The 12,900-nt window shown below is 41.5% G+C and overlaps 4 protein-coding genes across 4 annotated transcripts in view; 2 read left to right on the top strand and 2 right to left on the bottom strand.

The window, feature by feature from the left end:
• The window catches only part of SARC_00692 (uroporphyrinogen decarboxylase), a 4,612-nt gene extending 3,816 nt beyond the window's left edge, over nt 1-796 (bottom strand). The window contains exons 1-2 of the mRNA XM_014305591.1: nt 575-796; nt 276-343 (exon numbers count right to left, since the gene is read on the bottom strand). Coding sequence (XP_014161066.1) covers nt 276-343; nt 575-680 — 174 coding nt within the window. The 5' untranslated portion in view covers nt 681-796. The remainder of the gene's footprint in view (nt 1-275; nt 344-574) is intronic.
• A 313-nt stretch (nt 797-1,109) lies between these two features.
• Nucleotides 1,110-3,368, top strand: SARC_00693 (hypothetical protein; the record flags this gene model as incomplete). The annotated part of the gene is made up of 5 exons (XM_014305592.1): nt 1,110-1,191; nt 1,774-1,904; nt 2,387-2,470; nt 2,610-2,720; nt 3,078-3,368. 5 exons carry the CDS (start codon nt 1,110-1,112, stop codon nt 3,366-3,368), a joined length of 699 nt encoding a protein of 232 aa, XP_014161067.1.
• Nucleotides 3,369-7,125: 3,757 nt separating this feature from the next.
• Nucleotides 7,126-9,344, top strand: SARC_00694 (hypothetical protein). The gene has a single exon (XM_014305593.1). It carries the CDS (start codon nt 7,477-7,479, stop codon nt 8,686-8,688), a length of 1,212 nt encoding a protein of 403 aa, XP_014161068.1. The 5' UTR covers nt 7,126-7,476; the 3' UTR covers nt 8,689-9,344.
• Nucleotides 9,345-9,483: 139 nt separating this feature from the next.
• Nucleotides 9,484-12,900, bottom strand: part of SARC_00695 (hypothetical protein) — a gene marked incomplete at its 5' end in the record, with an annotated part of 7,532 nt that continues 4,115 nt past the window's right edge. Inside the window, 5 exons of the mRNA XM_014305594.1 lie at nt 9,484-9,997; nt 10,297-10,423; nt 11,201-11,361; nt 11,540-11,662; nt 12,159-12,203. Of these exons, the coding sequence (XP_014161069.1) occupies nt 9,749-9,997; nt 10,297-10,423; nt 11,201-11,361; nt 11,540-11,662; nt 12,159-12,203 (705 nt within the window). The 3' untranslated portion in view covers nt 9,484-9,748. The remainder of the gene's footprint in view (nt 9,998-10,296; nt 10,424-11,200; nt 11,362-11,539; nt 11,663-12,158; nt 12,204-12,900) is intronic.

Genomic DNA, 12,900 nt, shown 5'->3' on the forward strand with positions numbered 1-12,900 from the left:
TTCGTATACTACGACTACACACACACACACACACACACATATATATATATATATATATATATATATATATATATATATGTGTGTGTTTGTGTGTATGTATGTATGTATTTATGTGTGTGTGTGCGTGTGTGTGTGTGTGTATGTATATATGTGTGTATAGAAGTACTAATGATCCTATTGAGATCTACCCGTAGATGCTTAAGCTACCAGGAACACAGATACACGAAGACATTTAATTATACTAGCTGTTCGTCAGACAATAATAATATACACACCTCCGCTGCAACCTTTGGTGTCCGGCACATGGTAAAAAAATCGTAGCTTTTTCGTACCTCCATGAACTCTGTGCAGTAAAGAGTAAGTATAGTTGGCTAAGCACGGAACAGCGAGACTCGTATATACGCCATTGTATTTGTCGACTAGGATAGAAAATGTTACAAGACAAGAGTGAAGACAATATTACGCTGACACAGCTGCTTAAAGAGTTCGATATATGTACATATACTCAAACATGCACTTTGTAGATATTTATTTACAGGAAAATGGCTGACATCATATATAGTGTGAAACACACCTGGGAGGTATCTGCCGGCCTGACGCATAACCCAAACAGGCGCCCTTTCGGTCTGCTCGCCTCGAGCTGCACGAAGCAGTAGATCATTCTTTAACTCGTTAGTCATTATGCTTTTCAGTGCCTTGTTGCTATGTTATGGCAAAAAATAATAATACAGTCAGCGTATATAATTATAGTGATCAATTTTACTGAATTCTGCATGTATCACAGAGCCCCCAAGATCAGTGAACACTAAAGAGCCCAGGCTCACACAAGACTACTCTTAAACTCTTGTGTGTGTATATGATTATGTTACATAAATATATTGTATATCGATGAGTCATTCACTCTGGGGTTCACTTTCTAGGGTTTTGTTGATCTAATCGGATTACGTCACACACAGTCACACAAGTAAACATGTATTCACCTTCTAAAAATCAAACATATATTATACAAGCGGATCGATATGTAGCATGTTTGTTTTCATTGTTGCATATAATAAGAGTACTGAACTAATGTCATACGCGTGTATGCATGACATACTAGAACTGTAAGCATGTCCATCCGGATCTGTAAAAAGAAGTTTGTACAAATTGTCAATGACCTTGAGATCTCTACCACGGTCGAATCGGAGTTAGGTAGGTATGCGCGAACAATAGTGTGTGTATTTAATATATACAAGTAAAACGCTTGGATATTTTGTTCAGGTGTGATGTATTATAACCTCAGTGTTTCGACTGCTAATAATGTTGTTTACTCTGTCATATGGTATGTGGATTGCTTGGGTTGGAAGCAACTCTATGTCTTCGAGATGTTTGCAATGTTAGTGTTTAAACGGTATATCTGTATATGTATTGTCTAGATCAGTATTTTAGAGTATCAAAGTATGATTCTCTCTCATTCGGTGAAACACTGGACTAAATATTCTGCGTTATATTTATAACAGACATTGCAAATATAACCAAGGGAGTCATGTATAACGTAGTCGTGAATGTACTAATCGCAATCTAACTTGCAAGACACCTTCATAAAGTGTATGTATCTTTCAGCAATGGAGATGCATATCATCATGGGATCTTGTGTGCACGCCACTTCTCTCTCTTGTTTGTCCCAAATGGACACTTTTATATGCGTATTTTTTTATTTTCACATATTTTGCTGTATACGTTGAGTTATATCCCTTCTTTTCCCTTTTTTTTTACCCACACATTTCTCATCAGTTGACAACAGCATCGGCGTAGATGCAGAGAACACACCTGAAGTGAATGTTTTACACACCAATCATCGTACAGTCCAAAGGCGTTGGGATGGACTGAAACATGATTTGGCCAAATTGCGGGCCAATACTGCTGTATGTCCGAGATTTACATTGCACTTGTTGATGAGCGACGATGGTCCACAATACTAAAAGGCTGACGCATGTGTGTTGTTTAAGTATATAAATCGCTTGGTATGCGGATCTTACTACTTTAATGACGTTTTCAAGTGTATGTCTATACTATGCACTCATGTCTCAAGTACTTCTAGCAGCGCAACGGCCGAAGCATATATGATGTCTGCAATGTAGGTGTCCTAATACCTCTAGTCATAATATTGTGAAAGCTTAGGATTTCACTACGTGAATTGCACACCCATGTCTCTTTCCTTGAATAATATTTTCCACAGTATACGCACGGTAGACCTTAGTTTAACATAAAGCTGTAAGTATTTTCAAACACTCCAGTACCCGAGCGGGTACCTCAATACGACAATCTGAATGAAGAGAGGGCATCGTACTAAAATATAAGAAGCCTTACATATAGTTTATATATGCTTTTGTCATCTTGGTTGTAGGTGGATCCGGGGGAAAAGAAACAGTTCATGCACGAGGTGGCACGGTGCTTGCCTATCATCGATCTACGATTGTCGGCCGCTCAAGTAAGTCTGTAAATCTAGACACCACGGTTGCATAGCCTTGTATTCATATGAAAACACTCTCATCCATCTGCTCATTGAGAACTGTATTCAGTTTATGCAGGATTATGACAACTGAAGCGAATTCTCGTCTTGTTTACAGACAGCGCATACTGCGGCTCTTCATCTCGACCATGGTAATAAGCATTTAGACAACCTGAAAGTAGCGATGGAGGCTGTTCGCATAGGGCCAGCGCATACTGCGCATGATAGGGTATGTCTTCAATCGTCATTGCTTCCGAAATAGACTAGGTTTTCACAATAAGCTCAAGATTATGTATTATTGCGGACAAGTACTGCGCAATCACAGGTCCGTGTTATACTCAAATGTGTCTGCTATCTGAATGTTCGTTCATCTGATGTCTGGATTTTTACACAGGATCGTGTGCGTGACGCTACAAAATGAAACCGAGGAGCGATTTTGACTTTGACCGTCATTCTGTTCACGTCTTGCGTTAAATATACGTTTCAAAACTTGAAATTTTACTAGCGGTGGTCCGATCTGTTCGCGCGTTGACATGCGCGATTGCGTAGCCAAATTCACTGCAATAACTCGCTTATCACTCTGCAGCTCAAAGAGGATCGATTTGAGCTTTCTAAGATCTATCCTTTCCCTCACTTATCGAGCGGTCAGACACTGGATAGCAAACTGAAACAACTCACGCTGGACGTCGAAATTTTTACGGTGGCATCGGATACAGCTATCCGGCGATACGAACAAGTTTTTCCCGCAGAAGCGGAAGCACATAGGCAGCAGCGTAAAAAGAACAGTATAGACAGAGCCGCCCCAGTCAGGCAACTCGTCAAGGAATCTAATCAATTGAGCAAAGATATACTCAGTTATACACGGCAGACTAGTTGAAATACTATCATGCTGATGGGCGTAGGCAGGGATAGCCTCGTGCACCTGACAAGTTAAAATGTACTGGCTGCGGGCGTTAGAGATCAAGTAGGTATCAACACTGCTGCAAGGTTCTGTTTCGAATAGGAAATATACACATTTATCATGTAAAACAGTCGCTTTGTGTTCAATACGTGCAACGAAGTATGTGCACATATTTATGGGCATTTATTTGTACGTGTAAACTGTAGCATTTTGAATAAAATAGTAGACATAGATTATTTGAAACAGAATGCTATAGTGACACCGGTACAGTGGCAATTTGCACAGCCTTCTGGACAAGTCGGGTCAAACAGCATTTGTGTCAGGAAGAATTGCCTGTTCGCCCGAATTGCCTTTGACCGCTAGGCGCAACATCTTTACTCTCTCTAGCTCTCTGACTCTAGTTACTAGTAGTAGAATAAGCCGTTAGACGGCCATTCGTCCCCTCCGTTCTGGACCGTCTGGAGGGATTTATTTTTCCTTTCTCTCTCTCTGCAATCTAATAATAATTGTATGTAGAGACACAGAGACTCAGAGAGTCTGAGTCTGTGAGAGGGTGTTCAATTTAGAAGGCTATGGAGACTGGAGAGGGGGATATTCGATTTTTAGGGTATCATAAAATCCTAAATCAAATAAATGTATTTGGTTTTTATGGTTTTTATCATAGCCTCTTAAAATTGAACATTTCATATATAAAAATAGAGTACATAAACAAAACCGGTCTTTTATTTTAAAGGAACTAAATGTCAGTCTACATAGAAAGGTTTTTATTACATATTTTTTAGCCTTCTCGAAACATAGTTCAAAAAGCCGGTTTAGAAAGGTTTTTACTAGACATCTTTTAGCCTTTGAGAGAGAAACACAGTCCATAATATCATTTACTTGTTTCTTATTTGTTAAATAAAAATGCAACAAAAGCGATAAAAACCTTTTTTTGTATAAAACTAAACTAGTTTTTGAGTTTTGAGTTTTCCTCTTCTTGTTGTTTGTTGTATTATTTGATTTTATTTTATTTTGTTTTATGAAAAACTAGGTTTTGTAGGTCTTTGTAAAAAAAATAGCAGCCTAAGTATTATTAAAATAAAATCCTTTTTGGTTAGAAAAAAACAATAAGAGCGAGAGAGAATTTATATAGAAAAAAAAGGATATTTATGTCTAGATAGCCATGGGCTGTTGAGTGTTGACTCATCAGTGTTGACTGTTGCCGCCTACACACAATTGATGAAACACTTCTTGTTGCGCTGTACGTATTTACGTCGTACGCCGTACGGTAATACATATTCAGACCGTGGAAATAAAACTAATGAGCGTTTCTAATTAGATCATTCAATACAGAGTGAACAGTGAACAACTGAACACTAAAAATACATGTATCACTCGTATCAGTGAAATTTACATAAATATAACTATAAAATTAAATACACACATACATATATATTTATTTTAAATATTCGAGTATATATTTTTTACCGTGTCAAAAAATACATCTTGTCTTCATTTTTAAGTTCGGCTCTACTGAGTCTACTCCCAATTCCCAGCAGGCCGTAGGGCCTAGAGCCCCAGACCCACCCCGCCAGACTCGGAGACTCCAGATGTCCAGACTGAGAGAGTCCCACCAGGCACAGCAGAGGGCAGATATTTAGAGAGTATGTAGTTACTAGATACTCTCTGGTCAGTGACTCAGTGGGTAGTGGTCACGCTCACCCACTCGGGCCACTCACCTGGTGAGTGATGAACTGGTGACCTATTATTTTCATAAATATTTACATATTTACTACATAGTACATACTGTCTGTATTCGGTATATCAAAAAATGCATAGTCTTCTAGAAAAACAAAAATGTCTGTAAAACAAACGCACAATTCTTAGTGGGGGTCTGTCACAAGTGAGTGCCAAGAACGGCCTAAATAATAAAACGTAGAGCGGGGCAGCGGGGTCAGGCTGACCCCCGGATCTGGTTACGTTACAAACGTAAATCAATCGTTTTTGAACATAGTTTACGTTACAAACGTAAATTCGTTTTTATAAGAATTCGGTTACGTCACAAACATGAAAGTGGATCGTTAACGTCGGAAACTCGGCTATGAAAAAAAGACATGAAAGCCACACCAGTGTGGCCAGTCCCAGACCCAAGAGTCCATTTGTTTCAACAAAACAGTGTAAATAAATACATTTCATGAAGTTTCAAGTTTCAAGAATCTTTCTTGTTGTATATTTTTATTAAAAAGTAACATTTTCTGAAACAAAAATGGGGGTTCTTACTCCAAATACGTCTCTACGACCTATTTATTTATAAACATGTGTAAATATGCTATTTACAACAAGACAGTCTAAAGATGTAATCTATATATATATAAAATATTTGTAAGTTTACATAGACTTCTAAATTGAACTCAACAAAGTTTATTTACAACCCCCATTTTGTAAATTTAAAAAACCCCATATGCTGTGACTGTTTGTCTTTTGTCTTTATACAATTTTAATTGTTTTTTTATGTTTTTTTAACCAAAAAAAAGGAACTGTGTATAACTGAGAGACGACTCTGAAGTCAGAAGTGCTGAGGCGCTGCTGTTGTAAATTTTGTGGATTTGTGGTTCCTGTATATGTCAAAGTGGGTTGTACAACCCCAAAAAAATATACTGGTGTTTTAGGACGTGTACCGCCTGTGCTGGTGGAATCGGTGGATGTGTGTGGGGAGCTGCGGTGTGAATACACACGTACACGTACACACGTGAGTGAGTGAGTGTGAGTGTGAGTGATCGTGAGTGATCGTGAGTGATCGTGAGTGATCGTGATCGTGAGTGAGTGAGTGATCGTGATCGTGAGTGAGTGAGTGATCGTGATCGTGAGTGAGTGAGTGATCGTGATCGTGATCGTGAGTGATCGTGAGTGATCGTGATCGTGAGTGATCGTGAGTGATCGTGATCGTGAGTGAGTGAGAGTGAGTGTGAGTGTGAGTGTAAGTATGGGTGTGGGTATGAGTGCGCGTGTGAATGAGTGTGAGTGTGTGTGTGGGTAAAAGTGCGAGTGCGAGTATCAGACTGTGAGTGCGAGTGTGAGACTGTGAGTGCGATGTGAGGACTGAATCACTGAGGAGGCTGAGTGCGAGACTGCGAGTGTGTGCGTTAAAAAGTAACGTTAACGCTTATTTATTCAGTTCAGAATAAACTAAAAAAACGTTTATACTGGTCAAAGGCAGGAAACATCGTCTATTTTTTTAAAATAGGGAAAATTCACGAAGACATTGAAGTTTTGAACCTAATGGCTCAGTGTTTTTAGGTCTCGGCTCAGAGAATGCACCTATAGTGACAATCACTGGGCCAATACGATATTCACGCTAAACGGAAACGTTTATTTTATCAGTTTTATACGTTTATACCAATCACAAAACGTATTGAGGTTGCCCCACCGTCGCCACATATAAAACGTGACAAACGGCGGGACACGTCCGAACTTTCAATCGTTGGGTTTGAACGTTTTTTTTTTAACGAGTAAATAACACTACAGCAGAATGCAGTTCAACTCTGACAAAATCTATTGGGCTGGCAGAAAACGCGAAGCACATGCTGTAAATTACTAAATCCATTATTGACTCTGCACAAAACTATTTTAACATGAAATAGACCAATCACATTACAATATTAAGATTTTTAGGTTTTATGTACCTCTCAGTCTCTCACTGAATATAAACTTCATTGAAACAAGAAAAAAATGAGTAGCGCAACCATAGATGAAGGCGCCAGCGTTGCATCACGGATCCACGGCTCCACGCCTCAAGATGCACTTTATATGGCGAAGTATGTAAAATGATACACACACACTCATTTAACATATCCTCGTCACCATCGACTTGTGTATTCCTATATCTTCCAATACACGGTGCTACATATTCACCTGTCACTGGAGGAGATTAAGTGTGAAGTGAGCTTATTAGTTGTATAGCAACATACACGTACTTGACCACAGCGCACGGTTAAGCGAATGCGTGTTTATCGTATATATATACCACAGCGTTTTGCTGAAGTCTCTGTCCAGCATAAAAACAACTAAATCACAGTGTTTCACATTCCATCACAGACGATTGTGCATGATCGATATGGTGGCGCTCAGACAATCCCCTGGGGGTATAGTAAAGGCAACCTACACATTCCTCATGCTTAGGTCATCCGCAGTGCTTGCATGCTGCCTAGTGAGTACACTTATGATAATTTTTGTATTAGGGAGCTCACAGCGCATTGAAATAGAGCAGAGTGTTGATATCGACAGTCTCAAGTCTTGGGCGTATAGTATGGACTTTGGGTTTCTGACCTCAGGTGAATTGACCCAGGGTGAACAATGGGCAAACAGATATAGGGAATTAATATCCGATAATGCGAGTTTAATAGTGACCAATAAGACAAATGGTTGCGATTTTGACAAATGTCAGCAAGGACCATATGTCTACTTTCTCATTCCGTTTAGAAATCGAGGCGAAAGTCTACGACGTCTAGCCGACACCTTGCAGATTGACGCAGAGAGTGCGCAGATCACCACCGTTGACTGTTTGTGTTTGGGTGTGGCTGATTACGACGATGTGGTTGACGATAGTATGAGATCAGCAGAAGCTTTGGAGCACTGGAGCGGAAGCTACGATATAAGAAGCGTATCAGGCCCCTTCTCGCGAGGAGGCGGTATCAAAAGCCTGCTTACCCCAAATAACATACTCACCACGCCAGAAGATAAAAGCATCTACTACATCATTGATACAGACATGGTGGTGTGGCCTGGATTCATAGATGATGTTATTAAGAATACTAAGCTGCAATCTGGCACTGTGCCTGTGTGTTGGAGTTTGGACAGCTACAACCGCAGCACTATGGCAGGCACTGATGGCTTCTGGAGAGGGTACGGTATGGGAATGTGGAGTATATATGCCAGCACACTCAAACGGGTTACACACTACAATATTGCGGGTGCCAACAAGTACAATTGGGGCTTAGAAGATTATGCGATTCAGAAACAACTGCGATACGGGACACAAAACGTACACAGGTATAATACACTTATGCAACGCTACTGTAATCCGTATCTGTTTCATTTTCCTCACCCTAAGATTAAGTGGGAAAAGTCTGCCAATGGAATGGGTAAAGATGTAGCTGTAAATAATCCGTTTAAAAAGGCCGACGAGATCGAATTCATACTGAGCATGTATGAAGAAACCTACTTCAACTTGAACAAGTATAGTGATGAACATGACCAGTGCGCGAAGTTCTTAAAACTGAGGAAAAACAACTGGAAATTCCAAACCTATCAAAGGTGAGAAGCCATGATATATCGAATTCCGGTTAACGGCCATCGCAACGGCAGTATCGGATTTGGTAAGAACAATCACGAGTAATCGGCAAGAAACGGTTGTCTCCTAGACTTCGGCGAAGACGAGGTAGAAAGAGAAAGCTTCCCGAATCTTCCATTATCTCCACCTGGAGTTGTCTGGTATTTCCCGACAGCCGGCATCGATCTTGAATTACCCATTCGCTTGTTGCGCATTTGATCGCCAATGGTCCGCGAGAGGCGCAATCGATGATTTTTAGTACATGGGCTTCGGGGTGTAGGCTGGTGAAGAACTCGGATATGGTAACAGTATACCCTCTTATTTTTAGGTGTAGTGACTGTTGACTTTCATATTTTTGGGGTTGGTAGCGGTAAATCCCAGTATGCATGAGTGACACGCTTCTGGTACGGTGGACGACGTCGGCTGTAATGCCGCATGCCTGCGATGGCGATGTCTGCATTGGCATCCCTGGCAGCGCAATGCAATGTAGAGTTACACTTCACACTGTGTCCTCTCCCCACTCCTCACACATTCAAGCTTGAATCATGCGCGCGCGCACACTAGATACATGTCAGAGTGTGAAGCTGCGTAGGTCACAAATTTATCATTAAGTATAATAAATATGCTCACCTTTTGATCGTCCTTCGCAAGCATGCGTATATATGTCATGTTCTTTTTTTAATAATATATACGCCTGCATTATGCACATATATAGCGCGCCATGTAATTTGCAATACAAATGTAGTCCCTCGCAGGTGGCGCATTAAAGACGGTTGGAAATTAGGCACATGTACGCTTTTTATTCACCTCGGAAGTAACTATCTACAGATAGTCCATCGAATACACCATGCAACGTGTTACGTAGTTTACATCGCAAATATGTTGTAGTCCAAAACGACGACCAAGTGCACCCTAAACTTTTAAACCATTGGATTTATAGCTATCACCTGAAGCCTGCTACAAGCCTGCGTTCGCTATGTACACCTCAAATGTAATACTATACTTATCAAAGGCACCTGTCTATTGCGCTATTCTTATGTTTGACCTCTCAGTCCAGCCTGAAAGGATTACTGTGGTGCAGACCCTCTTGCCCCGTCTCCGTAATGGGCGCCTCTAACTGAGCGGGGGTTTCCTGATATGACACCATGGGCGCATTCGAATCCGCTCGGGACAAGATATGCTCGTTCGCATTCGCAGTTGATGAATCGTCAGGCCCTGGAGGGGGGGTGTAGCCGCTGAAAGCGTCGTCGGAAGGCATGTTTCCGCTGACGTATAAGGGGTTCGCGTGCTCGGTTGCCTGTAGTCAACATGCCGGGGAAGGATTCAGAGGATATGCAAGAATAAGCGTGAGGGGAGTCTTGTAATGCAGTGAGCGAGACAAAGGAGTCGCCACGAACGGTTATGTGTCTGGTTCAAAATGCCGGTAATGACCTTCTGCACCAGTGCTACGCGCATGAACGAGCGTGACGAACCCGTCCATCATACAAATAGGACTAAGTGGCAGAAATCGTGGGAATTGTGGAGATGGGCAGCGCCCATAACTACAGCTCAGATCACAGTAACAAACCAAAAGGGGTTGAAAATACGGCAACACACCGATGCGACCGCTAAACCGCCATCGCTGTTCTCTACCAGCCGACTGCTGCCGGTCATGCGCGCGCTGGTCTTTGTTTGTGAATCTACACTCCCCGGTTTGTGGCTTGTCGAACTCATCTCCGGATGACTGCAATGCGGCACCGATTCGGCAATTAAGTTCACCAGAGGGGCAGATCGTAATGGAAAATGTAATTACAACAGAAACGAAGTAGTAGTGGGCTACACACAAAAGTGTCTGCAGGCGATACTGCAAGTGACACTAGCCTTCAATTATGCGAGAGTGGTGTACTTCTACAGTGCCCGATATCGCTTGGTATCGCCGATCACTTCCTTGACATACTATAAAGTTATTGATGGACAAAATTAGACGCGCATTTCTTGAAGGAAGAAGTAGTGGGTTACACACATACTAGCTCTAGGTGATACTACAAGAACTTGAAATTCAGCGAGAGTGGTATATTCATCAGCGCCCGGTATCTCATACTATCACCAATCACTTCTTCAACATACTATGAGGTTATTGGTGGGCACAGTGCAAAATTAGACTCGCATTTGTAAGTGCACTTAACCGAAGATTTAATGTGGTCATTGGTGACCACATTGTAACTTCACTTACAGATACTTCGAGATGACTCTTAAGAGCTTCTATAATAAACATATCGGAAATGCACGCGTGACACTGACGAGCTTCTCAAAATAGATATCCAAACTGCGCTCGTGAGCACCTGTTGGTGGCCCCGAAAGGACGGGGCGATGGAATACACGCCACATCCTAACCGTGACAATATTCAGAAGCTCTTGAGTTTAGCCATCGTCTAGGACAAGGCACGGCACGATAAATTCTACAACAAAGTCCACGATAAGTCACATACGCGGACACTGAGCGTAGATAAGCTAAAATCACCTGTTTTCCTGATATACATGGTCGTGTCGATAACGGTTTGAATTCCTTCTGCGTCTGATACATAGGAATAACGCAATTAACGCCCCCAAAAGCAAAATTAGCCCGACAATTCCTATGATGAGAGCCATAGTGGAACTGCCGTTTGTGTAATATGAACCTGCCTTAGAAGCAAAGAGCGCAATTGAAGACGTAGATATGAGTACACGCCAGTAATGCAGAGATTCAATTGAACCAACGATCACATATACAAACACATGCGTATACCCCGCTACAATGGCGTACATATCAGTTCACAAGTAGGCAATACTATAAACCAATAGAACAGGGTCTGTAACATACAGTATCATCCAGTGGCGTGGGGAAAGCATCCGCTGTACTTTCTGTAGAGGCCACAGTGAGTGTGCCGGACATGTCCATCTGTGACGTGACATCAGACCCCACCATAGTACACCGGGGAGAGAGCTGTGGAAAGCAAAGGCGGCTATTGAATAGAACTCGTGAACTAGACAGGTGGAAGAAAGTGCTCGAGCACTGATATTGGGGTAGAGGTATGATCGGTATAAACTTCATCTTGCATTGTCAGTGTTCAATCGCAGATAGAACCAAAGTACAATGGGGTTTGGTATGTTGTGACTGATGCCCCGACAAGAAGGTGGGATATGTATATTTCAATGCCAGGAAGAACAGCCAACGTTGACTTGATATTGCGAGACGCTGTATAACCTTACCACGACTAATACTTACAAGTTTAGAGCCAAAACATCAGAAGCCTCGACAGAGTTTATAAATAGCACAGCCTCAGATGGTGTGGCGGGTGCATCCGACCATTTTCATACCACAGTAGCTTGAAAGAATATTTAAAATAAACTAACCCCCCAACAAATTTAGTATAAAAAACCCCCCAAAACATGTAAAAAGAACACATACTACACGGTAAACGACAAACAAGAAAGCCTACCTCTGTTTGACCGTCGACTTCGGCGGTGCAGTAGTCGCACCAGCTCTGCACATTCATAAGAATTGTAAATTAAAAGAAGCCTGTGTATGATTCAAGGTTTAGCACCCAGGATGAAGGCAGCGAACAACTCAATACAGACGTACCCAATTGCCCAATATTGCGTGCACGGTGGGCTTGCCGTGCAAAGCCTTGTGGGTATACGAAGTGCACATCTATTGCTCACCAGCCGTGAGTATGTATGCCACGTCAGTATTCCCTGGTTTGTGGGCGAGTTGAAATTACCCGTGGCTCGCAGTCCAGCCGCAGCCATGCTATACGGTAAGACTAGCAAATAGTTTTAATCCTAATGCATGGTGCCTAGTCCGCAAATAAGGCTTGGACCGTACGATCACCCCTCCTACAAGCACCTCGCCACTTAAAGATTCGCAGAGTTTCTAAGACATGGATATTGTCGAGTGTGGGCCTTCTCCCTGTAATATTTCATCATGTCCCACCTAATACACACCCCCGCCCTCTCAACAATTATATATATATATATAAATATACATACATACATACACCCATTCCATACATACATACATATATATATATATATATATATATATATATATATATATATATATATATATATATATGTGTGTGTGTGTGTGTGTGTGTGTGTGTGTGTGTGTGTGTGTGTATATATATATATATATAATAATATATAACTAACTACGTAAACAACCGTAACGTTAAACGTAAA

Source organism: Sphaeroforma arctica (assembly GCF_001186125.1).
Source record: "Sphaeroforma arctica JP610 unplaced genomic scaffold supercont1.24, whole genome shotgun sequence".
Classification (NCBI taxonomy): domain Eukaryota; class Ichthyosporea; order Ichthyophonida; genus Sphaeroforma; species Sphaeroforma arctica.